Source organism: Hippichthys cyanospilos, chromosome 22, assembly GCF_059441005.1.
Source record: "Hippichthys cyanospilos isolate Australia breed blue-spotted pipefish chromosome 22, RoL_Hcya_1.0, whole genome shotgun sequence".
In the NCBI taxonomy this organism is placed as follows: domain Eukaryota; kingdom Metazoa; phylum Chordata; class Actinopteri; order Syngnathiformes; family Syngnathidae; genus Hippichthys; species Hippichthys cyanospilos.
The window spans coordinates 4,561,029-4,586,689 of NC_142390.1; the positions used below are offsets into that span (position 1 = coordinate 4,561,029).

Sequence of the window (25,661 nt, forward strand, 5' to 3'; positions counted from 1 at the left end):
AGCGGCTGTTGTTTGTTAGATATTGTCTTCTGTTTATTTCAACCACAATAGTAACCCAAACAATATTCAATGAAGCAGAAATATTTGAAGCGTAATCCCCCCCCAATACAACTTGTCGCATGCATAAAAATATCACAGCTACCCGAGAGAAGCATTTGAACGTGTCCACATTGCACCAAGATGCTTACTCGTATCATCGGAGTCAAATTTTCCCTTGGTGACCTTCCCGACGATCAATCTCTCCACGTCACCTCCACTTCGTCGGTTCTGTACCTGCCACGCAAATAATAGTTTAGAAATTTTGAATATTTACACAAAGCGCGCCTTACCTTTGCGTGATCCACGAATCCTCCAGCTCAGTCACTTGGCCCGATCGAAACATTTCCCAGCCGGCTTGAGCGATCATGGCGCCGTTGTCGATACAGAATCTACAGCATCGTAGCGTTTAATCGAAATTAGGATATCAAAGACGCTGCTGCAAAAAAACACCCTTAGTACATGTCTGGTAATTGATATCACTGGAGAAATGGGGAGCAAGTTTTAAGCCTCAGGGTTTCCTTTACTGGTCTACCTTTCATCTGTGGCAAAAAGTTTGGCTCCTCTTTCCTTGCACATGACCCCCATCATTTCCTGGAGACGCAGGTTACCTGCGAATACAATGTTTGTTGATTCAATTATTTTTTTTAAGGGTCTACTAAAGGATCAGTTGACTTACAGCCAACACCACCAACAATGAGAACCTCTTGGGAACCGCAGTGAGCCATGGCCCGCTCTGTGATTTCAACCAGCATGGAGAACACAGTCTCCTGAAAGAAAAAAAAAAAACACAAATACGTCCCGAGATACATACATCTACATCATAATCAATACCATTTGATGATTATCCATAAGTCATTTTAACCTGTAGGGAGAAGCACAAGTCTTCTGCTGTACACTGACCGGATCCAATCATTTTATGCGCAGCTTCCTATTATTTAGAATAACACAAAATAAATTCAAGATATTATAAAATGCATAATTATTGCCGTCACTCACCTCAATGTAAGACAGTATCCCAGAAAACGATACATCCATTCCTTTTACGGTATACGGGAGCTCCACATACTGAGTGCCTCTGCAAAACAAATGGAAAAAATAGACCAAAAAATCAAAACAAAAAACAGTCACTTTAACTTACTTCTTGGCCATCTGTTCAATGTTGTATCCTGGACTGGGATCGTTTGAAATCTGCACCCAAAAAAAACAGTTCACGTGTACAGCACGTGCACTTCCGATTAAATCAACACAACACAAACCTTGATAACTCTGGCAAATCTGTCCAAACAGTTCCCGACGGCGATGTCGATGGTCTCCCCGAATATTCTGTATCGCCGTTCGGAGTATGCAATGACCTGAACGGCAAACGTTGATCAACTACACCAATCAGGGCACACCGCGGCAAAATTCTCCCAGCAACCTGCGTGTTGCCTCCGCTGACGTAAAGCACGGTGGGATTGTCCGCTTTGGTGATGAGTCGGCCCATCTCGATGTGGCCGATGCAGTGGTTGACCCCGACGAGGGGCTTGCCCCACAACTGAGCCACTGTGCGAGCCACCAGAGCCACGACCACTAACGGGGCACCCATGCCAGGACCTGCGGAGAAACCAAACCGACTGCTCAATGACACAACTTTTTATCTGCAACGCCAATACGCTGAACAACCTTTAGTGTACGCCACACAGTCTATATCGGAAGGTTGTAATCCTGCTCGCTCCAGAGCCTCCTTTAAGACAGTCAGTATAACAGAGCGATGATGTCTGGCTGTATCACTGGGTTGGAAGCCTGTTCAGAGGGAAAACATAGTCAGCTTTGGTCTTATGGTGCCATGTTGATTAAAAATATATAAATAAAACATCGTGCCTTCTCCAGGAGGTGTAATGTAGGTTCGTCTAGGGTTGGAAAGTACTTCTCCATCCCTGATGATCCCGATGCCAATCTTATTGGCGCTGCCTTCAAATCCAATTACTACAGTCATTGCAGCTATCTGCAATTATAAAAATAGATTAATGGCCTGCGATGAGAATGCAAAATTAAGAGTAGTGTATAGGTATACATGTTATTTTGATGCAAACAAAAAAACTTCTTTAGTTGTCAAACATTTGCATTTCATGCACCTAGCCGCACAGATAATATTCTACGATCAAAAACCAAATAATTTATTTAATCGCTCAGAATACTTCGTAAAAATACCCACCCACAAGATTGTTCGAATGAGGATATTTTATAAATTCGCATTAGTCCAATTTCGTCACATTTACTACAAAAACATTCACTTCCTCGACTTGTCCATGTGAAGTCCCGAGGACCCAAAGGCGACTGCTCAATTCGCCTGATAACTACGTTTCATCTAACAAATTCACATATCTTATTTTTGTTATCAAACAACTCTATGGCGTGATTAAGTGCATGCGGTATTGCTTCTATGAACGCTTCTTGTGCGTTCGTTGCTTTGAAATACCGAATTGTTTCTAAAGTTCCAGTCAGGCATTTAGGAGGACAAATCGGAGGAGCACGCGGGAACTAGTAACTCGGCGTGCGCATGTGCGTGCCGCGAAATAAATGCAATAAAGAATGTGTTAAAAACAAAGTGCACTAATGTAAATACTTTTATTACACGCATAACCCAGAATAAAAAAATCACTTTAGTTTTTATTCATAGTACTTTGTGTATATTAACGTAATAATACTCACATTAGTCGTATTGGGCACCCCCCCCCCCCCAACGCTATAATTCTTTTTTTGTATGAATATCGAGGGGAGTGCGTGCTGGTCTGAGTGAGAAGAGAAGCGTGCCCGGGACTTTGCATCCGGCTAAGAGTGCGAGTAAGAATTTGCATGCTGTGAAAATCAGTATTTGTTTGCGGTTTCCTATGAGCGTATATAAACACGCGACATTAGATGTCGTTGACTGAAGCTAACCAAGCAGGGAAAGAAACTCAATGGCTGTTTTTGGAGGAGGCCTCCACCTGCTGCCTTTGTTACAACGAAATGCTAATATTAGCATCAGCCATTGTGCAACTTAATAGTTGTGTTAGATAACATGCGAATTGCATTTAAAATGGTTGGATCATGGAATAACTGCAACCGAGTTTTATCAAATTATGCTGCGAAATGGTAGTTTGAATTAATGTTGCAATTTTGCATGACACCGAGGTGTGATTGGAAATCATGCGCATTTAAAAAAAACAAAAACAAATAACTTTTAAAAGCAACTACAATAATAACACTTCCAGCTATACAAAACTTTGAGTTTTGCCAGCATTGTTAACATTATCATTTGAACAAACAATATCGCAATCGTTATTATACGTGTAATCTGAGGAAAGATAAAACAACCATGAGCACATTCCAGCTTTGGTGACTACATTTTTTTTCTTCACCTCCTTTTTCTAGCGGCGCTTATTCTGCGTCGCGTGTGTGTAGCGGGTCTGAAAAGTGTGTTTTGTGCCATTCGAGCAAGTTCAAGCATGAAGCGAGGCAAGAAGGCAGAGGAGGCAACAGCAGAAGGGGACAACGAAGTCGCCTCAGGTTCGAACAAAACGCACGCAACAAGAAATTCATTCTTTTGACCTATTTGCTGCCATCATGCCTAATTTACAGAAAGTACCACCAAGAAAGCAAAGAAAACTAAGGAACCAGAAGCCCCCATTTTGTACGAAGACCCCCCGGACAAAATGACCAGCAAAGATGGACGCGACGCCAACATGAAGATCACCTCCTGGAACGTGGATGGACTGAGAGCTTGGGTGAAGAAGAATGGCCTGGATGTGAGTCGGCCCAGATATTTCTTTAAATTCCTCGCCCCCCTTTCCGCCCGTTGACACTTTGGTCCCTTGCAGTGGGTGCGGGAGGAGAACCCAGACATCCTGTGCCTGCAGGAGACCAAGTGCGCGGAGAAAGACCTGCCGGCCGATATCACATCCATGCCCGAATACCCGCACAAGTACTGGTGCGTGTCGGACGACAAGGAAGGCTACAGCGGCGTGGCCATGCTGTGCAAAACCGAGCCCACCAAAGTGACGTACGGCATTGGTGAGCGCCCATCATCGTGCCGCTAAATGATGGTTTCTCCCGCCAAAAGGTAAGAAAACACACATTTTCTTCCCTCAGGTAACGAGGATCACGACAAGGAAGGTCGAGTCATCACCGCAGAGTTCCCCACCTTCTACCTGGTGACGGCCTACGTGCCGAACTCCGGCCGAGGCCTGGTGCGCTTAGATTACCGCAAGACCTGGGACGAGGACTTCCGTTCCTACTTGAGCGAGCTGGACATGCAGAAGCCCCTGGTGCTATGCGGCGACCTCAACGTGGCTCACCAGGAGATCGACCTGAAGAACCCCAAGGGCAACAAGAAGAACGCCGGCTTCACCCCGGAAGAACGCGAGGGCTTCGGTCAGCTGCTGGAGGCCGGCTTCGTCGACAGCTTCCGCGAGCTCTACCCCGAGCAGGCCAACGCCTACACCTTCTGGACCTACATGATGAATTCCAGGTCCAAGAATGTGGGCTGGCGACTCGATTATTTTGTGCTGTCCTCCTCGCTGGTGCCGGGTCTGTGCGACAGCAAGATCCGCAACCAGGCTATGGGGAGTGACCACTGCCCCATTACACTGCACATTGCTGTCTAACCTCCTCTTGACGTACATTCAACAATAGCTTAGATGCAAAGTCGCAATCGCAATGCCTTTTTCTGTTTGCCGAGCTATTGAAATAGAGTTCATGTTTGGTTGTGCCGAAAACATGCAAATATTCAAACCTGTTGCAGCCCCTGATTGTTTTGCTGCATTGCCATGACAAAATCTGTCCAAAGTTTGTTCTTCCGTCAAAAAATACTTCAAAGCTTTCTTTCAAAAAGTTGGGAGTTTTTGTCCTGTTATCTTGCATCACACAAATAATAAAAACAAAAAAAAGATTTCTAGAACAAACGTCTGGTTATTATTATGCTGTAAAACCTGCAGACATACAGGGAAGAACCCAAAACGCACCACGAGAGTGGCTCCAGTGTGCATGTAACGTATGTACCCTTGTAAATTTATTGATTCTCACCTGAAATATTTTAACTATATTAAAAAAAAAAAAAGCCTCTATCAGTTGCAGAGGAGGTTTTAACACAACATAAAGGCTGGCTTTCACGCTAACCTGTGTGTCCGCTGATGCGTTTTGAGGCTATAGGACTGCTTGAACGCTTTTCCGCACTCGGCGCAGCGAAAGGGTTTCTCCCCCGTGTGCGTTTGCGCGTGCCTTTTGAGGCGGCTGGCGCTGAAGAAGCTCTTGTCGCACTGGGCGCAGGAGTAAGGGCGCACGCCCGTGTGGTAGCGCAGGTGGATGGTGAGGTAGCACGACTGCGTGAACTTTTTGCCGCAGTGCGGGCACTGGAAGGGCTTGTGGCCCGTGTGGAAGCGCTGGTGCTTGAGCAGCTCGCCGTGGGAGAAGAAGCCCTTGCCGCAGTCGGAGCACAGGTAGGGCCTCTCGCCCGAGTGCGTCAGCTGGTGACGGACCAGCGTGGCCTTGTACACGAAGCTCTTGTGGCACTGCGGGCAGGCGTAGACGTCGCGGCCGGTGTGGCAGCGCTCGTGTTTCTTCATGTTGCGCTCCCGCTTGAAGCGCTTGCCGCAGAAGGAGCACATGAAGGGCATCTCCTCCGAGTGGATCTTCATGTGGTTGAGCAGGCCGCCCTTGTAGAGGAAGCCCCTGCCGCAATGGGCGCAAACGTGCGGACGATCTTTCTGGTGGATGCGGCGGTGGGCGGTGAGCGCCGCGCGGCAGCCGAAGCTCTTGCCGCAGCCGCAGGTGTGGGCCGCCGCTACCGCCGCTTCGTCCCGGTGAGTGCGCAGATGCCTGCTGAGGAATCCGGCGCCACTGAAAGTCAGCTCGCACCGAGGGCATTTCAACAAAGTCCCCGCTCCGTGCGTCTTGAGGTGCCTCACCAGCGCCGACTTCCATGCAAATTTGCGGCCGCATTGCGCGCACGCAAAATGGCCGTCCTCCACGTGGGAGCTCATGTGCGACGTTTGAGCCGCCAAAGACTCGGAGAGCTCCCCGCAGATGACGCACTCGTACCCGCAAGTTGACTCGTGCGTCTGCTTGTGTCTCTCCAAGGATTGCTTGAAGGAGAAACGCCGTCCGCACTGAGAGCAGAGGAACGGCTGCTCACCTGTGTGGATGCGCTGGTGCGATTTAAGCAAGGAGCGGAACTTGAAGCCCTTGCCGCAGTCCTGGCAGGTGAAACGACTGATTTCAACAGCGGGAGCCATTTTGGTGTCCTCGGAGCGAACGCGCTCCATATTCAGCCGCGATCCCTGCTCCTCTGTGTGATGGAAGGAGTACTTGGGTTAAATGACCACACACTTTGACAGGAGGATAAAGTTGCTGTTCCTACTGATCACATTTGAACAAACCATAACGCGAATATATATTTGAGAGGAAAGTATTGTCGCTGCAGCTCTTGGTAAATCAAAATATTATACGATACAGAATATTTGATCATTTTGATTATTCAAAGTAGGCACCTTTTGCCAAGGTATTTTCTCAGTTAATTTTGAGATCTGCATGATACTCTATAACCTGTAATAACTTTCAGTTCAAATCCTATTAATGATGTTACCATATTGCGGTACTAGTATTGTACATAACATGTTCTGGGAATAAAATGAAAATCCACACTCACTTTCATCAGCATCCTTTGTTGAGATGGAGGGTGACCAGTACGAATGCTCTGAACTGTTGGACAAACAGGAATAGATTAAGGGCACAATACTTCAAAATAAAGGGAATAAAAGGATAGTTGAAGTCCAACGAGACACCTCATTCAATGCAATTGGCAACTTTAGATGTGTGTGTGTGTAGGAGAGAAGAATACATACCAAGTGAGGGGCAAAGGCTTCAAGGTCTCCCTGTTGACTTCCTGCTTATCCTTGCTGTGCATGCGTTTCTGCAAGTTGATGACTTGGATCTTCATGGTGGGTTTGCGCTTGCGTGGGCTTGTGCGCACGTTACCGTTAGCAAGGACTTGGTTCTGCGCGCACCGGGACTCAGCTTCCACCATGTCCTTGCCATGCCCGAGTGCGCTCTTGTGCGTGTTTGCGTGTCGCTTCAGGGCCTGGCGGAAAGAAAAGCAGCGGCCGCACTCCGAACAGCGGTGGGGACGCTCCCCGGTGTGGATGACCCGATGGGCTGCGAGCGCTGAGGCAAACTGGAATTTCTTGTCACAATCCGGACAGCGGTGAGGGCCGAAACTTTGCGGCTTTTTATCCATTCCTTCCTCTTCTTTACCTTCACTCACATTTGAGGCAGCATCTCCTGATTGCTCACCCGCACCATTTTCTTCCGAAGGGCAGTTGACATTTTGAGATTCTACCTCAACCTCTGCAACAATCTCTATGGTCACCTCATCCACTTGCAAGTGACCGTCATCACGCAGGCTTGCTTGGCTCGTCTGCTCTTCAGCTTCTGCCGTTCTGCAAGCGTGAAAGGCTGAGAGCGAGGCGAAGATGTTGTCACCTATGCTTGTGGCTGGAGCTACATCTTTTCCCCACCCAAAAAAAAACAAGTTAGTTTAAAAAGTCCAATTCATCGCATGAATTGTTTCGGAAAGATAGAGTACCATGTTGATTAAAATGCATCAAATGTTTGTGGTGCTGGAGCAAAAGCTTGAGCTCGTTGGCTTCAGGGAGTGAACGTACGCATTCATCTAATATCGAAGCTTCAAGCCAGCAAACGGTCTGCAATTGATTTAAAAAAAACAAATATATATATGTATATATATCTTTGTTGCTGTAACAGTTAACATGTGATGCTCCTCACCTGTTTGAGATCAGGAACGGGTAACAACTGAGCAAGTCGACAGAGAAACTCCCAAAACAGCGATTGCAAATCCCGGTCGTACTCGGGTCTGTACTGAGAAGGGAACACCTCCTTTGCGATGGAATAAAAACCAAAAATGTTTCAAATGAAATCTTTTGACCTCACGCAACTTAGCAAAATCATACTGATGATTCCTCACCAAGAGGAAATGTTGTCTTTTTTCAGGATCCTTGAGCAGAAGTTGAACTAACTCTATAAAATGCATTAAGGCTTCCTCTTCTTCATTCATCTGCAATATAAGAACACACAAATTGTCTCAACTGTCAGCAAAATCAGATAGTACAAGCAGAAATTGGATTTGAGCAAGCACTCACGTCTCCCGCAGAGTTATTTGGTTGTTTAAGCTTGTCCAGAAGAGACAAGATGAAGTCACATTCCAACGGCTGTTCACTTCGGCACAATTCAAGAATGTACTATAAGTCGAAAAGAGCGAAAATGATGCTGATGATGTTGCGGTACATTCTCACTCCTTTGACAGTACACACCCTAGCTCTTAAGCCCAGGTCGAGTTGAATCCTGTGCTTGTAAAGAAGCAGCTCCGGAACAATCTCCACAGCCAAAGAGACGAAGTCGGCCATTTCCCAGTAGCTGCTGACTTCTTGTTTCTTCAGAGTCTGCCACATGGAGGCTGATAGAAGCTGCAGAGGGGGCACCAATAGGCGGAGTGACGCTAAAGGTAAGAGACTACCTGGAAAAATAAATTACATTTGAATAACTCCAATGCAGTGTTCTCAAACGATGTGAAATGTTTGCAACAAGGAATACATTTTGGATGTACTTCTATATATTTATCAGCGCATGATTATGTAGAAGTTTAAAAATTGAACTAATACCTCAACAAGTTGGCTATTCTTTTCTATCATTATTTATGCACATTTTTGGGTGCACGCTGCTTTGTGATAAAAACTAATTCACGAAGACGTTTATGCGTGCAAGTTGCTTTGTTGAAAAAAAAAATCACGTGGACACTCATGCACTAACAAAAAAAACTACCTTGGGAAATAGATGAAAAAGGGCACGACTCCATCTTTCAGGTAAAAAGTTGCCGATCGCCACCATTAGCTAGTTAGCTCTCCGCACAAACTGTATGGAATAGCAAACTGTTCCGTTGGCAGCAATCCTGGTATGTCTACTGTTAAAACCTTAACCTCAGCCTAGGACAAAAAGTGAGACTGACAGCAGTTAAACGCAAGTTTTCGACAGTGAAAATAACTACAGTCATTTGTTTATGTTTTGGAGCATCGCTCTTCTTTGCTTGTAAGACGGGGAACACTCGATGAGATGTTTTGTATTACTGCGACCCGGTGGCTATAGTTGGAACTACACCCATATGCTCCGAGTACTGCATATCAGCAAAAAAAAGTTTACTAAAATACTGTATAAGATAGATAATTACGTTTTAAATAGTATATCAACATACATATGCATACGGTAAAAATGAATGTCAAGTCACCCGTGAAAAAGATAAAATGAGCATAAGCACATAAGATTTAATTAGAGGTTGCATGGTGTGAGTGAATAATTCAGGACGTTTTTTTTAATAGTAAAGTAAAAGTAGTAATACTGTTTGATGGATATTGAGTACATAAAAACAATATTTACGGCTCATGTGTGACCTTAGGTGACCAAAACTGCACCTACCTGAGCAACAAACATTTCTTTATCATGTATACAGAAGTTTATAATCAGTGTTTTTTGCACATGAGCAGTGAAATACATTTCCATCATGACATTTGTAAAACACAACAATTTTAAGAAGTACTCAATAGGGTTTTCTTCCTCTTTGAGGTGCTTCAACATTTTGCAATTGACACTTTCAGTGCTGAACCAGATCCCAGTGTATGGAAGGTCCAAAGAGACAGTTTTTGGCTGTTTCAGTCGCACATGATGAACAGTCTTCATAAGGCTGATACGGATTCCGTTTAGGAACATCTCGTTGGCAGGACAAGGGATCTTGGGGAGGTAGGAACAAGATTGTCAGTTAAGCAATGCATAGATGAATTTGAATTATGACAGGAACAAACATGAATACTGGAGTTATCATTGACTAAATCAACTCTGGCCAAGAGCCAAAAAAAAAAAAAAAAGACGAATGTTGTGGGAAAACACCTACCTATGTGAAGTTTCTGCAAGGTCTGCAGGCTCTCTACGGCCTCTCTGGCTTTGTTGTCTAAATTCAAACATCTCCGCATGACAAGGAGAGCCAAACACAGCTGTAGGGCAAAAGTCAACACGCCCAGCACGATGATGACGTTACTATCTGGAAAAGAGTGGAAAAACAGGGAGATTTACTTCCGAAGGTTTTCCCCTGTTTGTATGGGGTGATCCAAGTAAGCATGGGCTGAGTGAATCGTGATTAAAAATTAAAGCAAGAATAAATATACTCAATATGATGCTATGGGCGCGTTAAACAAGTCAAAGGTGTACCGACCGTATGATGACATTTGCGGCGGCGACTCCCAACGGGTGACTGAGAAGCCTGGCAAGCCCCAAGTGGAATTCTGGGTCTGGATGAGCTTCATTTGTCAGGCTTGTCACTTGTCACCAGTGAGAGTGGCAGATGGAACGCAGAGGACCTTTAGAAGAAGTCATCACGTCCATCCAGTGAAGGTCACATAAATGGCACAGTTTAAAGAGCAGAAGAATTTCCAATCTATTTCAATTCGCTTCAAACTTCTCTTTAAATCTCTAGAGATCATAAATGATCAGTAAATTACACATCCAGAAAAAAAAAAAAAATCACATTTAGACTGTTTAACATGATGATTAATGGAAGATGAAGTGATATCAAAACATGGGATTAGAACAAATGCTGTAGATCGTTTGTCTTTAATTTTATCTAAATCATCAGGATAAAAAAATCACATATTACAGATTAATATCATTTTGTGGTTCACACAAACGAGAAAGAAATCTCACCAACTTGTAATTGTATTTTGAAAAGACCTTGATTACATTTGATGGCTTTCGGCTATGCGAACGCGAGCGGGTCAAAGTTCAGTGCACTTTGCCCCCCCGAGTTAGATAATACGCTCGCCATAAAACCATGATTTTAAAATGGACAAGTATTGACTGACTTCAAACATTCAAAGTTAAATTTATGCATTGTCAAAAGACAACACATCCTTTCAACAGCTGTGCCTACACACACGCAAACACACTTTCCAATATCTCCATCTGCATTATCGATTGCGAAATTTTGCAACTTGACTAACCTTGCTAATGATGTACGTTGCCGTGGTCCGAGTGTAGTTTGGAGTTCAACCCCAGCGGAGAAGCTGCTCAAATCCCTTCATTAAAGTTCCCGGGAAGTTTGTTTTCCTGCAGGCTCCACATGAGGTCCCCCTTTTTTCCTTGTCTTTTGGGAGGAGACAGCAGGGCCCTCACATTCATTGCAGGCATTCAGTCGAGAAATTGAGTCATCTATTTGAGATGTATTACGAGGAAAAAAGCTCATCTGAGGGACAGGTACACTTGGTGGCAATGAGTAAACTATCCAGAGGACCTTGTTCAGTTTCCCTCAGGGTTGGGCGTACACAGTGAGTAACTGTTATTAAGTATTGTCAACACCGAAGCAGAAAGAGACTTTGCAACCCGCTGACAATTTAAACATTGGGAATGTGGATTTTTTTCGGCTTTAAAATCGCTTCGGTAGGACTTTTTAGTGTCACAACCTCTTTTTTTTATTTTCAGGTGGTGACTGCGTTCTGTTTACTTTTCAGAATTAAAAAAAACAAGTGATGGCCGAAGATAAAAGACACACGCTTCAACAGGATTTTACGTAAAACACCGCCCTCTTGTGGCTATCTTTTGAACAGCAAAAAAAGATACAGTACAGTACTTTCATATAATTCCACATTCAGAATGCGAAAAAAGGGTGAGTACCTTTCAATAAATTGCTTTAAAACCTTTAAAGGGATACTAAATTCAGCTAATTTCAGAAGTAAAAACGTATTTTCTCTAAAAATATAAATTTGTGAACCAGTATGATTCATGTACAATTATTAACTTTAAAAATCATTTCCACTTGCTGTCAACTGAAAATTACATCACATATTGGCTCAACCAATCACAGCTCAGCTTGTAAATGTCAGATGATCAAACCCAGAAAACAAGGCGAGCTGCAATTGGAGCTCTGAACACATGTGATTCCATTCAAGGTATAAATAGTACTTAAAAATGTTACCAAATTCATAATAGAGAAAATATTAACTTTTTACTTTTGAAAACGGCTAAATAAGTATCTCTTTAAGAATACTATTTACGAACGCTATGGCAGTTTTACTCTTTTTATTAGTCATCTAAACTGGGAAGTCATTTGTAGCACATATATACCATTTTAATGGTGGCGTATAGAAATAACATCATTTTCTCAGCTCATCGTGTATTAGGTTGTTAGAACCAGCAGAGAGCATCCGTGAGCTTTGCTAGTAAAGTCATATCAAGAAGTGAGGTATTATTTCTTTAATTAGATGGATCTTAGTCGCTGTTATGAATACATGGTGTGTGTATATATATATATATATATATATATATATATATATATATATATATATATATATATATATATATATATACACACATACACATATATATGCAATATACGTATATATACACACACATACACCCACAAAAATGTCAAACGCTCTGAAAATGAAGCACATCAGATCAAGTTAATCTGTTCATATGCTGAAAGTGTCACCCTGACCACAACACACACCTTTGTCCATTAAAACAATCAAGTTTGCGTCGACATCCTTCTTAATCCCTCGCCCCCTTTTAACACGGAAAAAATAGTATAGACCGGAACCACGGCGGTGTCCTCTAGCGAGGATTACTCCTACACAGTGGCCGTCATGCAAATTCCATTTTGATTATTAAAAGCAGAGGACAGGGGAGGCAAACTGTTTTGTTTCCCATTAAGGCGACCCCTTCTCCCACTAAGAGGATTATCCCTGACACACGCGCGGGACTTACATAAGGCTGTCAGGGGAGGATAATATCTGACATTTCTGCCATATCCTACATTTTGGCAGATTGAGAAATGAGTGGATGCGAGGTGCGCCGGAGCCGGCGGCCGGGAAAAGGCAACGGCGCCTCGGTTTGCCAGCGCGGCCCCGGAGTAGGACAATTTCCTTACTTTCTGCTACAGTGTGAACGATGCGACCCGGTGAACTGAAAATCCCAGCGCCATCGATCTTATAGTCTGCCGGATAATGATGTGGTGAGTCTTAGATTAGCGGTAATGGCAGCCCCTTCCATTAAAACATAATTAGCATCCTTCGGTTCGATATCTCAAGGGCACTGCAATAATAAATGCACACAGTTCGACACTGGATGACATTTGCCTATTTATTCGTAAGCCGCCCTTCACAAACGGAAAATATGTACCGTACATAGCTTGGGTAATTCTGTTTAACGTCATGCTATGCACAATACAAAATGCCATTCAAGAGCTAATGATTAGCAGTGATTTTGTGGTGTAAACAAAACACTCCAGTACTCAGGCATATAATCTTTATCCTCCGCAAAAACTAATATTATTGCACGCCTTTGCCCCTTTTTGAACCCTTGTCATATTAAATGTACATAGAGGAAAAGCAATCAATCAGAAACGTTGCAAATCCCTTTACTGACATCAATTGTAAAGTTTTTTTTTTTTTTTTAAGTTAACCTGCCCACTTACATGGCAAAGCATGAAAAATATCTGGGTCAATGTGTTAAGTTTGAAATCTAGTTTCCGCCCCTTTGTTTCGACCTATCAGCTCCCTGCTCCAATTGTTTCTTGTCCAGGTATTCCTTGTTGCCTAATTATTTTGAGTGTATTTAGTTCCCTGTTTAGGTTCACGTCTTATCAGATTGTTGTCTTTTCATGTCTAATACTCCTTGCGTTCTCCTATGTCCAAGTTCGAAATATACTTTTTTTTTGTTTCGTTAATTAAAAATGGACTTCAGCATCAATAGTTAAATATTGTTTGGTTATTTCAAATATGCTCAAGACTTTCTGTTAAAAGCCTTTTCATTATATTTTTTAGATAGTTTTACAGGAAATACACTGGTTGAAGCCTGGGTAACACTTTGAAAATCACCGCCTTACAGAAACACCATCTCATGGGGTGTAAGCAGGTAACGGATGCACACGTTCACCCCCCCACATTTGTGCGACCGCTCCAAATGAAACACAAAAGGTTCTGTCGGATCCACTCTCCCAGGCGCAAAAGGCAACCACCTAACACTGGCGGTTAATCCCATCTCTCATTACTCCAACGTGTCTTTGGCCAGTTTCCACAACAACCCCGAGCCCCGTTCTCGTATGGATCACATGCGTTCGGGAGACGCCTTTTATTGCTCGCGTAATCCGCGGCGCACCCCTGGAAAAAAGCGTCCATTTTTGAAATGTCAAGGCAGCAGCTGCCTGATAAGAAGCGCTTGTGAATTGCCTTGTAGGGTTGTTTGCACACATGTACAGTACAGCACGCTATAAAGGTCGAAATGCCGCAAAGAACTAAAATGATCATTTTTTTTATCTTAAATCTCCTGTTAATGCCGTCGCTTGGTGGACATACAGCGTTTCTATTCCAGTTTGACCCCTTTGACTATTCCTCTTTTGCATCAAGGATCGTACTTATTTGCTCAATGTAAAGGCAAAATAATGACATTTTAGTCAACAATCGGAACACGGCACACACACACTGAGGGACAGGGAAATATGGTAATAACATCTTGAGGATGTGGCTAGCTGCTCAAGTGCGGCCCTGGCTGTGACCCAACACGTCCACTGAAATAGCGGATCAGAACATTTTTAAAGGGCACAGACAAGATCCACAGCGACTCAAAGGATTTGACTCAGCTTTCTTTGTTATGTGCTTAGCACATTTATTTCTTTTGCTATTTCAGCATTTGGATCTAAATCGATGCATGGCCACAAATGCCCAATGAATACTAAATATCCATTAATGGGTATTTTTTTTTATATCGCCTGGGCGGAATAAATGAATCAATACTTTTTTTTTTTTTTGGCGATTTCTGCAACTAACGCCACTAGAGGAAAATATGGGGGTCGTGCTGTTTTCAAAATGAGCAGAAAATGTAGAAAAACGACATTGATTATTTGGAAAAGTCTACACACCCCCGTTTAAAAGAAAGACATTTGCGACATTAAAATTGGATCCCAAACACATCACTGGAAAATGCCAAGTTTACCTGATGATAACAGTGGCTGAGTGGAATAAGGCACAATGTGCACGCATTGAGAATTCAATTAAAAGTATAAATCCCCAGTGGAGCAATTAAAAAGTCAGCATACGCCACACACATACATAAAATTAGCCGACACGTACAAAATCTGTACTCAGGCTGGAGCACAACAGGAATGCATAAAACACGATTTTACTAAACGTCATTGCTCATGATGTGTTATTGATTTTGAAAAAGAAAAAAAAAAGTCTTTTTCACGAATGGACAAAAAGCTGCACACTTTTATTCTCCAAGGCTATAAACAGCCCTTGTGGCACAATAGCTGGACTTTTTTTTTAATTGCCACAGGATCTTGCACTTTTTTGCAAAGAACAGATGATGTTAATGAAGCAAGGTCCTTAAAAAAAAAAACGATTAGCGCCCCAAGATGCAAACACTTTGTGCAACGGAAACGCAAAGCTGATTCAGCACAAGAACATCGACACGCTATCACATCAGCGACGCCCGCACAATTCCCGCACAATCGAATGAAGGGCGCTCATTTGCATAAGATATTCCACCTTTGCAAAGATAATAGCTTGAATGGACAACTCACCCCCAAATTAACCGAACGTTTTCGGTCATCGAACAATCGTTCACAACTAAATTGCCTTCGGTCCCGTATGAAAGCAGACTGTGAAATAAAAGACGGAAATGGATCTTTAACATCTATAACCGCCAATGTTTGGTCAAACTAACGATTATTACGCGGTAAAAAGTGATCAATTTAGATAAATTGACACATGCACGAGATTGATCATTTTCATGAATGTAGGACGGCTCAAAAGCCAACAAAATGAAGTTGGTACCGCATGTCCAATTTTGAATGTTGACACTCATCCCCCTGCTTTTAAGTAACCCATTTCCTGCACACACACACATAAAATACCACTCTCACAGTGTGTGTGTGTGTGTGTGTGTGTGTGTGTGTTTGCTTCCCCACTGAGGCATCGTGATTACATAAACACAGCATGAAACATGTTTGGTCTCAATCCAGTCCTAGAACATGAAAAGACACGACTCCTTGTCCTTCATCTCCTTTCATAAGTGATCGCTATCAGCCTCGCGTCGTCGACAGCTGTCGGCGAAACCGAATTTGCTCCTCGCCAACGACGAGAACGTTATTGTCAGGAATCAGTCGCGAGGGCTCCTTATAGATTCACCCCCTCGCCGAATAAGATCGCTCGGGGAATTTCAACACAGGACGCACTTCTTCTTCAAATGTTGCCGTTTCGAGTGATTGAAAGTGTTTGCGAATGTGTCACGCGCCATTGTCATCTTCCGTTGCCGTGCGCCCGGGCTGCACAGAAAAGCCGAGCAATTACCAGACGGCGGCTCAGGAGAGCATCGGCGTTTCCAAGGGAGCGATTGAAAAGGAAGGAAGCTGCACGGAGAGTTGGCTGTCCAACTCATCTGCACGGGAGCTAACCGACTTGACTGCGGCGAGAGGCGCGGTGGATTCGTTGCTACAAATCTGCCGTCTGCGCGCGACGGCAAAAAAATGGAGCTGGATTCAGCTATACCAACTCAAGAGACGGACGTGCTAACCACAGCGCCACCTTAACATAATATTTTGCAAAGAAATCACGCAATTTAGCAAACGGCTCTCATGTTCTTATTCATTTGCTCTTAATTTGAAAACTACCACTTCTATAGCAATACAGTGTTAAATTATGATTGCTGATATTGAATTGCAGATAACCTTTTTAATCCTCACCTACCCCACCGAAGGCCCCAATTTGATCTAAACCTAGACCATAGACCATACCTAGACCATAACCATAGGTTAAAGATCTTCCACTAGATGGCAGAAGCTACCTTAAACTGTGTAATCTGTCATTTAACAAAATAACAGCTTTGTGTTCAATCGGCTCAGATTTCCCAATTTGCAAGGTTAACCCCTCCCCATATAATTCCATATTAAAAGCACTGGACACATAGGATGCAAGTCCGCTGCAATACCTGCGCAAACAGTGTAAATGGTTGAAATTCCACGGAGGTTTGCACATGCACGCTCCAAATAGCAGAACATACACGGCTGTGCCGTGAACACCGTTTTCTCTCACGTGCCGTTAAATTTTGATGCATGTTTGACAAGCTTTCATTCATTTGTCCAACACGTGAGCCGTCACTGCTTTCCAAGACTCGGGGTGGAAATTACAAATCGCCCCATGCAGATTTAAAGCATGCGGGATAATAATAGGACTCCTACAAAAGATTTTCTTAACAAGCAGTAGGCTGACATGGGGCCATGCTGACTAAAAAAAAAAAAAAGAGAGAGAAAAAAAGGACTTTCTTCTTCAGGTAAACGAGCTCCTTTTAAATTACACCATTCTGGGTAACAGTCAGAAGAAGGTGAATGGACCATATAAGCTCATAAGGCAGGTTAATTAAACAGCGGGAAGCATTTGCCAAATGGAGTCATTATACAGCACACGTCACATTAATGTTGCTATTTTAGCAATACGACTGCCACTTTCATTAAACTTTCTCCAACGTTTGACTTATGGCTTGTCAGGAAATTATTACATTTTCCACTCCGGCGCTGAAAAGATGAATGCTTCCTAGTGGATATTGATCAAAGCAGTATTCATTAAAGCTAAGCGAAGTGGTCATGTGCCTTCACATTACGACCTTGCTAAAATGTTGTTGTGTAATGGAACCTTTATCTTTTAGCACCTGTCATGGCTGGAAAAATTATTTTACTGTTCGGATATTAAAGGACTGCAAGTCAGCGGCGGGTGCGTTGAGGCGAATGTGCACCTGGCTCTGTTGCTTTAAAATTGCAACGATAACAGACGGCCCGACAGATTCCGTCTCAAACTGAAATTCTTGCGCCTTTCAATATGCATGTACTGGCCAGCAGGGGGTAGTATTTTGCATACAGAGGCCAACAAACACAAATTTTGTGACTAAATCAGCTGCAATCATTGAAAAGTTAGCGAGAGGATAAAGAATATATGCCTGTGATAATTGATATTTGTGTTTAAACAGCTATTGTTTATCTGCGTGTTTTGCAGTTTTGCAACTCCAACGCACCTGATTCAAATCTTAGGATGCTCTGCGGCAGCTTGAAAATGATTCTAATCATTTGAATCAGGTGTGCTTGAGAGAGAAGGTTCGAAAACATGCAGGATACCTGCCCGCGATGACCGGACGTCAACAACTTCATTCGTCACGACGATCGATGCTAATCGTTAGCTCGTCTGTTATGTTTCGCATTTTGCGTTAGCATTACGCTAGCTGACATCCCATTGCAAAGTTGTGAGGTTGTTTAAAATACAGCAGTTTTTCGATGAATTAATTCTCTTTAGTTTGACAAAGTGGGAATGACTAAAAACACCAAGTTTTTTTTAAAGACAATACCTTCCAAATGTTAGATGCATAATAAAGAAAAATATCTTACCGATCTTGAATCTTTTGCAGGCTTGATCAAGCTGCAAATATTAATAGAGGTGTTTATTAGTTCATATTCAAAATGGCAGCTAATTCTACCTACACTGAAAATGCATCATACCCAGTCGTGAAAGTGTTGTGGGCTCAGTCATTAAGTCAACATGTTAAGATGTGAAAAACACCTCGTCCTTGGGAGCGGTATTTCTAGATTGGTCCCAATGGGAACCACCGGCAACGTGTCTCTATTCAACGGCAGCCAATTTCCACGTCACCTCTGAGAGAATCACACTTTTGGAGAAGACCCATTATGTCCCCTAGCTAACTCTCCAATCACGTTAAAAAAAAAAAAAAAAAAAAAGGGCAAAAACAGGCTTGAAGGTTTCACTTTTTCCCTCGCAAACGAAAAGGCCCTAAGAGGATTTTTGGGGAAATTGTGATTTGCTGACTCACTAAGAGGTTATTTTCCGCGCTTTAAATCCTTCTGATGTAACCCTACTTTACATTTGATCGCCCGAACGGACTTTATATTCCGCGCGGCGCCGAAAAATCTTGGGAGGCACAAAACAACACACGCGCGCACTTTTGACAGAACACTTTTTACTATGCCTATGCGCGTTCTAACGGAACACCAAAACAAAAAAATATATCATATGAAGTGGACAGGACACGTGTAGAAGCAACACAAGCTTCTTGGCACCTTGGAAACGACACCACGGAGCTAAAAATATCAGACAAAGGGAGAATGTAGGTCACACCTTTCCTCATTGGATGACACCAATATGGCCTGAATGATACTTCACTCCGTTGCCTTTTTTTTTTCTGGCACCAAGGGTCAATCCTCAGTTACTTCGCTTTGGAACCTCGCGTTCTATAAATCCGGCAAAAGATGAGCAAGGGCATGAAAAGCGCTTTTTATTCCAACGAAAAAGCCACGGCAAAGACGGATCAGTCACATGCCTGCCACTTTTGACCTTCAAAGCGCAAAGTGAGAAGCAAATGTTGCGTACAATTTCTCGATTGCGTTCCACCATCGAGTCGGCTGACATTTTGAGACATGCGGTGCATATAAAAAGTCTACACGGCGTGTTAACATTTTTAATCCACTGCGTTTTGACGCGATATGCTAGATCCGGTTTTTAAAGTGCTTTTAATACAGCACTGCAAAACGGTTTTAATATGCTTTGCGAATGGAGATTTGTTGAGATTTTACCAACATTTTAATGACGATGCACTTCGTTAGAACGGTGATGTTAGCAAATTGTTTCTTCTCAATATGGACGTCCTAGAAGATTAATGTTTACTTGGGTATTACAGCGAGCTGTTAAAGCATGCAAATATCTGATTTCAACCAGATCACTCTTAATGACACTGCAGTGGGTAAGACATCACACTAAACAATTACACTATTATACGTATATAAATGTGCATGAATTAATGGTGAAAATTCCATCACAATGCATCGGTTTTTTTTTTACCGCCAAGTGCTACATTGTTCCATCTTACCAAAACTGTCGACGGGTTGCGGTCGTGACTGTAGTCGAACGTCTCCTTCCTCAGTGTAAAATAACTCAAATGCACAGCAGACACACTTTGATCTATAATAAAAGACGCTTGGATTGGTTTCTGCGGTGGTGTTTGCGCAGCTCGGAATGTCTTTTAATTACCAATAGTCAGTCAGACTCGATAATAAGCTTCGCTGCTGTGGCGCTTCATCGACTGGAGTGTGACTGTTCCGCCGCTCGCGTTTAGATCATCTTCCAGATCTCTGCTGTGGTATCATTTCCATGTGGAGTCTTCATATAAACACAGTCAGGATATTAGTGAAATGTTGATACATTACTTAAAAAAAAAAGTTAGGGATATTGGATTTTCAGGTGACAATTCCAGGATGATGCGAAAACGCTCATGCGGGTAAACTTAATTTGACTTAGAATCATTTGGTCGCCGGTTCCCAAATTGGGGTACAAGAACCTCAGGGGGTACGTGAAGGCACGGCACAGGGTGCGAGATTTTTAAAAGGGTTTTTGCAGGTATCAAATTTGATTTAATGCTTTTTCTTGCAAGAAAAAAACAATTTAAGGCCCAAGTCCAACCGCTTGTACAACTGTACAGCGTTCTTTTCAAATTAAGAGGAAATTAACTGGAACAGGAAGCAACTTGCGTACTCCAGCTCGTTTTGTGAATTAAGAAATACTAATATATTATTGCTAAATTGTGTTATAGCGATTTATTTTTTGGACTTGCTGAATAAAATACACCTAGAGAAAATTCAACGCATCAGACCTTGATGTTTTACGTATTCTTGATGTTTACGTTTTTTTTTTTTTCATTCAAAACGTTTTTTTGCGCTGGTTAGGGGGAACAAAGCATTGCGAAGAATAATTCGACTGTAAATGTTCACCCAAAAACGGAATATCCCTAACGTTGGCCGACTAGCCTATATTTTCTTCTTAGATGTCATGATGTTTTGTTATACCATGAGAGCCGCGTCTGTGAGGGTCTGTCCCACTGTCCTGCTTCCGTTTTTCAGAATTCCCTCGGTGGTGGCGTGACTGGTGTTGACAACCGGCGACTTTGCACCGGCGCTATCGCGGTCCTCCGCTCGAGGCTCCAAGAACGCCACCCTTTTCCCATTGGACCTCCGCTGCGCGGACTCGACTTCCCTGGGGTCCGAACAGAGGACGATCGCTCGACCTCCGCACCCCCCCGAGGCCCCGCCCCTGTTATCTCTGCACCGACACGGCGTCAGGTAGAGGTAGAGGAGCACCAGTATGATGCTGACCACGCAGGAAGCCAGAGTGGTGAAAGCCGTGTTGAAATGCTCGGCCCCGCCCCGATGTGCCAGGCCGCTGGCGGCCACCGAGCTCACGTTTCCCACGACCACGTTGACCTCGGGAGACGCGGCGGGGTCGGATCGGCGCCCGTGGGCCGCCACGCACACGTACGCGCCGGAATCCTCCATCAGCGCTCCTCTTATCTCCAGGGTCCCGTTAGGCAGGACTGCCAGGTGAGCGCTTGGATGCTGCGCTGATGAATCCACCACTCTTGTGGGCGTCACCCAGAAGACCACGGGCTCCTTCGTCGGCGGCGAGGCGAATCCCGGGCATGCCAACCACAACCATTTACCCGGATCCACTTGGTAGCTTCCCACCTCGCTCGACACGTCATCATCATCAACCAGGCTGCAATTTAACTTGGGGACCACGTCATCCATGCACGGGTACTCATCTTTAAAGTCCAACAGGGGGCGATATTGCTTCCAAGTCCAGTAGCGGAGCAGAGCCAGTAAAGCGCAGTCGCACACGAGAGGGTTTCCCTGCAAATAAATTCCACCGTGTTGGCTCAGGGAAAGCAAGGAGCGAAGGTGCACGCTGGCGAGCCTGTTGGATGACGCGTCGAGAAAAGTCAGGTTGAGAGGCTCTCCTCCGGCCCAGAGGTTTGCGGGAAGTGATGTCAGCCCGTTCCCAGACAAGTAGAGCTTGGCCAGGCTTCGGAGAGCACTAAAGCAGTTAGAATTGATCTGGACGATCTGGTTACCAAACAGCAGCAGCTCTCTTAGCTCCGCGAGGCCGTTGAAGATCGACGAATTGAGTATTGATAGTTTGTTGGACGAGAGGTCCAAGTGGAGCAAATGAGGTGTGGCGGCGAAGGCGCCGGCCTCGATTCGGACGATGCGATTGCGGCCGAGGAGCAAAGCGGCCAGCCGCTCAAACGGTCGCGGGATCCAATCGGCGGGCAGCGCCGTCAGGGTATTGTGGCTCAGGTCTAAGCGAGCGGCGTAGCCGGGGAGGTCGGGGGGCGGCGCAGACAGATTGCAGCCGCTGCACGAAACGATATCGCTGGCGCAAACGCAGCCGGGCGGGCACGCCAGCGCCCAGGGAGGGAAGCCGAGGCACAGCGAGAGGAGCAGGGCGGCGCACGCGGGGCTGACGCCGCTCCGGCTGGAGGGATGCGACGTGATGGGACGCATCCTGCTTCTCCCTCAGGGCCGAGACTCAGCTTGCCGCCTCACGTGGCTTGCACATGTCAGTGGAGGGGGATCTGAGGAACAACCACGCAAAACAGGAGGTCCTTATTTTCATACTTTAAATCGGAGGCCATATTGTATATACCTGTACACAACAAATTGATGGATTGCTAGTTTTGACATCGGATGGACAGCCGACAGTAACCTCATTATTGCCTTAAAAAAAATAAACTTGATATATATTTTAGCAAGGATTATGGATTTGCTTTTGCAGGCCAAATTAAATATTTGTTGAACTTTGTTCCTACGAGAAGTGTCATATTTCACAAAACATGAGCCATGCTGCAAAAAGTCTTTGTAAACATTTGATTAAAAAGGAGATTTTCCTCCAAAAAAAAAAATGCTTGGCGCACTTGCAATATCAAGTGTGTGCTTGGTGAGGGAAAGCACTGAAATGTAAGTACTTGTTATGAAAAACATAGTCAGCTGAGATGAAAAGTAACTAAAGGAAAAAATGGAATTCTTACTATCTTTGTAATGACATATCTTGTACACAGTTTGACAGATAACATACATTTACTACCGTCGTCTAGAACGTTAGCTCAAATGCCACGCAACTTCGAAAAGTGCGTTTGAAACAACTGTCGGATAAAGAAAGCACACATGGGGAGAATTCTGCCTCCTATCGCGTCTGGGAACGGAAATAAAAAGCAAAGAATAAACAGGCTGCGTGCTCACCTTGACGCCCACACAGCTGCCGCCCGTTCAAACAAACATCCTTTTGTCCACGTTAGCTTCTGCATCCACGCTCGGACCGCGCGCGATCCTTCCGCGCGGGGCTCAAAGCGCAACTGGGCAGGGGTCGGCGGCGCGGCGCAACATTGTGCAACCCTGAAAAGCAGACGGCCGGCTCGGCTGGCGTGCGCGCGCCTCCAGAAGCGACGGGGGGGAGAGGGAAGCTGCGAATGAACTGTTCACCTGGAGGTCGACTTGAGTGACGCTAGTGGGAGGGGACGGAGGCGCTGGAAAGACGGAAGCCACCGCGGCACGTCGCACGCGCGCCACTGGAGTGCGTGAGTGAGGAAAAGCTGCAGCTGCACAACACTGCCGCGCTAATGCCGGCAAATGCAAGGTCGAAGATGATCGCGTGGATATTCTTCAACTTTTGATATCAAGTACTACCTCAAAAACACTTACTGCAGCTTTCCAAGTAATGTGTGTGTATATATATATATATATATATATATTATATATAAATATAAAATATATAATAATATATAAAACAAAATAAAGGCACACAACATTTTGCAAAGGGTTCACTATGCTCACTAGCGCGCTTGTTTCATGTTCCAATTAATTTACGCTTCATTTGAAAATAAAAATGACTTGTTCCTTTCAAAACATAAAAAAAAAAAACAATCATTAAAGGGTAGGTCGACGCAGGTCAGCTCAGTCACGTCCAATCACGGCTCATCTGTTTTCTGAATTTGCCATGCGACATTTTCAAGCATCTCCATGATTGTTACATGTGCCATGAGCAAGTGTGAGATCTTCATTTGACAACAAGAGGCAGAATGGACAAATCGTGAGAAATTCAAGGGTCGACTTATATTTGCGTTTTTGTAAAATAAAAAAAAAATAAAAAAGCCAAGGGTGGGTGGGTGGGTTGACTTATACTCTGAGAAATACAAATGACTTAATATGAAGCTGCAACAGAGAAACCCTCACAGCGATCCCAAGGAATGCATCCGAAACCCTCCGACGGGTGACAGTGAGCGATGCTGTTGTTACTCCTTCACATCGGCGCCGCGACGCGGCATCGATGACCCCGAGTGATAAGCAGCCCCGCCACGCGATTCCCCAGCCTGGCGGCGGTAAAGCGCACGATACACTTAATGGTGTCTTTTCAGGCAGGATTTGCCCCATTAAAGATACCATCATCGCAATTAAACACGCGTGCCCTTGAAGATGCCTTTTTTTTTTCCATTTCCCCCTGCAGTGCCGCTGCAGCCTCATTATTTACACTATAGCTTACACAATGTGGTCTATAGGGCCCCGGGCAACAAGACAGCAAAGTATAAGCTAATGGGTTTTTGGGAGGGACGGCCTAGAAAGGCAGCACTTAAAAAGGCAGTTGTATAGTTTGTATTATCATCGTAAGCTGTGATTGCGTATCTTTTGTTTGTGTCAAATAGCAGATTTGCATTTGCACAATTCATCACAGCTTGAAGCCTTGTTAGCGGTCCGCTATTCTCCCTTTCAGTCCATTTCCCCCCCTATTGCTTCTATTGAGGCTTCCGCACACAAACAGAAGGAACGAAAATAATCAATCAAAATTGCCCTTGCAGAAAGAGTCCATTTCATTAGTTGAGAGCGATGTGAGAATGAGGCCGATGCCTTATTACTGACTTGAGTCTAATCACAATGCACTGGTAATTATGAGCTTTCCGCCCAGGACGCCGTGACAGACAAATCGCTGTATGTTTCCATGGCGCTGGCCATCAAAGAGGATGGCCATTGGGGATGATGCCAGAGTGTCCATCTTTCCCAGCTTGCTGATACTTAAGGAGTGGATGGACGGCTTTGGCTTTCCCCTTTATTACTGTGGCAGAAAGAAGGAACCGTTTGAAACGCTGGAGCCAGCAATACTGTACGCTTGATGGATTCGAAAAATACGCTGGGGATCAGACGTCCCTGTGACTTTTAACATGCATTTCCTACCTGGTGGATAATTGCGTCATTTTGGCATGTCGGGGATAACTATAGTCACTGATTATATGTTCGAGCAAAGCACCTGCAGTAAATGAGATGATACAAATGGAGCTATCGTTTGCCGGCAAGATGACTTGTGTGAAGGCCTTCTATTTTTTTACCCCTCACACTTTTTCTGACATGCATCTCCTTCCGCATTATTTATCCGGTTCGTAACAATCCAAAGTCGGAATATTCCGAAATGTCGAATATTTTTCTCATTCGCCCCAAATTTCCCCGTTCATTCTCAATGACGGCTTGTTAATTCATTCCAATTGCATATTCAACATTTACATTATCAAAATAATAAAGCCCATTCAACTTCATCTTCATGTGAAATGAGTTCAACTCCTGGTTCCCCTGCGACACAACAATATTTGAGTCATCTTCAATATTCCACTTCAATATTTTC

General features: G+C 44.1%; 5 protein-coding genes and 1 long non-coding RNA gene across 10 annotated transcripts; 2 read left to right on the plus strand and 4 right to left on the minus strand.

The window, feature by feature from the left end:
• Positions 1–6: 6 nt before the first annotated feature.
• On the minus strand, positions 7–2,017 carry osgep (O-sialoglycoprotein endopeptidase). Its single transcript, XM_088406035.1, has 11 exons — positions 1,900–2,017; positions 1,702–1,821; positions 1,457–1,632; positions 1,296–1,391; positions 1,178–1,227; positions 1,036–1,114; positions 902–967; positions 716–806; positions 572–647; positions 330–428; positions 7–273 (listed from the first exon to the last, which is right to left on the minus strand). The coding sequence occupies exons 1-11, from the start codon at positions 2,012–2,014 to the stop codon at positions 234–236; spliced, it is 1,008 nt and encodes a 335-aa protein (XP_088262161.1). The 5' UTR covers positions 2,015–2,017; the 3' UTR covers positions 7–233.
• Positions 1,903–20,187, minus strand: LOC148405558 (uncharacterized; the record flags this gene model as incomplete). Its single annotated transcript, XM_088406027.1, has 11 exons — positions 1,903–2,023; positions 5,176–6,343; positions 6,704–6,756; positions 6,900–7,560; positions 7,640–7,757; positions 7,840–7,950; positions 8,039–8,128; positions 8,214–8,312; positions 8,385–8,587; positions 18,542–18,572; positions 20,035–20,187. Coding segments are annotated over 11 exons (2,691 nt in total), but the record flags the coding sequence as incomplete, so codon positions are not given.
• On the plus strand, positions 2,838–4,952 carry apex1 (apurinic/apyrimidinic endodeoxyribonuclease 1). The gene is made up of 5 exons (XM_088406037.1): positions 2,838–2,862; positions 3,433–3,567; positions 3,640–3,806; positions 3,879–4,071; positions 4,150–4,952. Exons 2-5 carry the CDS (start codon positions 3,507–3,509, stop codon positions 4,662–4,664), a joined length of 936 nt encoding a protein of 311 aa, XP_088262163.1. The 5' UTR covers positions 2,838–2,862; positions 3,433–3,506; the 3' UTR covers positions 4,665–4,952.
• Positions 9,376–11,772, minus strand: LOC148405560 (uncharacterized). The gene is made up of 4 exons (XM_088406045.1): positions 11,115–11,772; positions 10,331–10,475; positions 10,013–10,159; positions 9,376–9,852 (listed from the first exon to the last, which is right to left on the minus strand). Exons 2-4 carry the CDS (start codon positions 10,419–10,421, stop codon positions 9,716–9,718), a joined length of 375 nt encoding a protein of 124 aa, XP_088262171.1. The 5' UTR covers positions 10,422–10,475; positions 11,115–11,772; the 3' UTR covers positions 9,376–9,715.
• LOC148405561 (uncharacterized) lies at positions 11,030–13,860 on the plus strand. 2 transcript variants are annotated; one of them, XR_015864138.1, is made up of 3 exons: positions 11,030–11,550; positions 11,622–11,776; positions 12,936–13,860. It is a non-coding gene; the product is annotated as an uncharacterized LOC148405561 (long non-coding RNA). The 2 variants fall into 2 exon arrangements; XR_015864137.1 differs by having other exon boundaries at positions 11,030–11,438; positions 11,593–11,776.
• On the minus strand, positions 19,109–23,603 carry LOC148405562 (amphoterin-induced protein 2-like). Of its 4 annotated transcripts, none has more exons than XR_015864127.1 (4): positions 23,237–23,463; positions 21,008–22,572; positions 20,196–20,324; positions 19,109–20,126 (listed from the first exon to the last, which is right to left on the minus strand). XR_015864127.1 is itself a non-coding variant. In XM_088406031.1 (4 exons), exons 3-4 carry the CDS (start codon positions 22,499–22,501, stop codon positions 20,277–20,279), a joined length of 1,542 nt encoding a protein of 513 aa, XP_088262157.1. In that variant the 5' UTR covers positions 22,502–22,572; positions 23,237–23,389; positions 23,477–23,603; the 3' UTR covers positions 19,109–20,276. The 4 variants fall into 4 exon arrangements, 3 of the variants coding, with proteins under 3 accessions (XP_088262157.1, XP_088262156.1, XP_088262158.1); XM_088406031.1 differs by adding an exon at positions 23,477–23,603 and having other exon boundaries at positions 19,109–20,324; positions 23,237–23,389; XM_088406030.1 differs by having other exon boundaries at positions 19,109–20,324.
• Between the last annotated feature and the right edge of the window lie 2,058 nt (positions 23,604–25,661).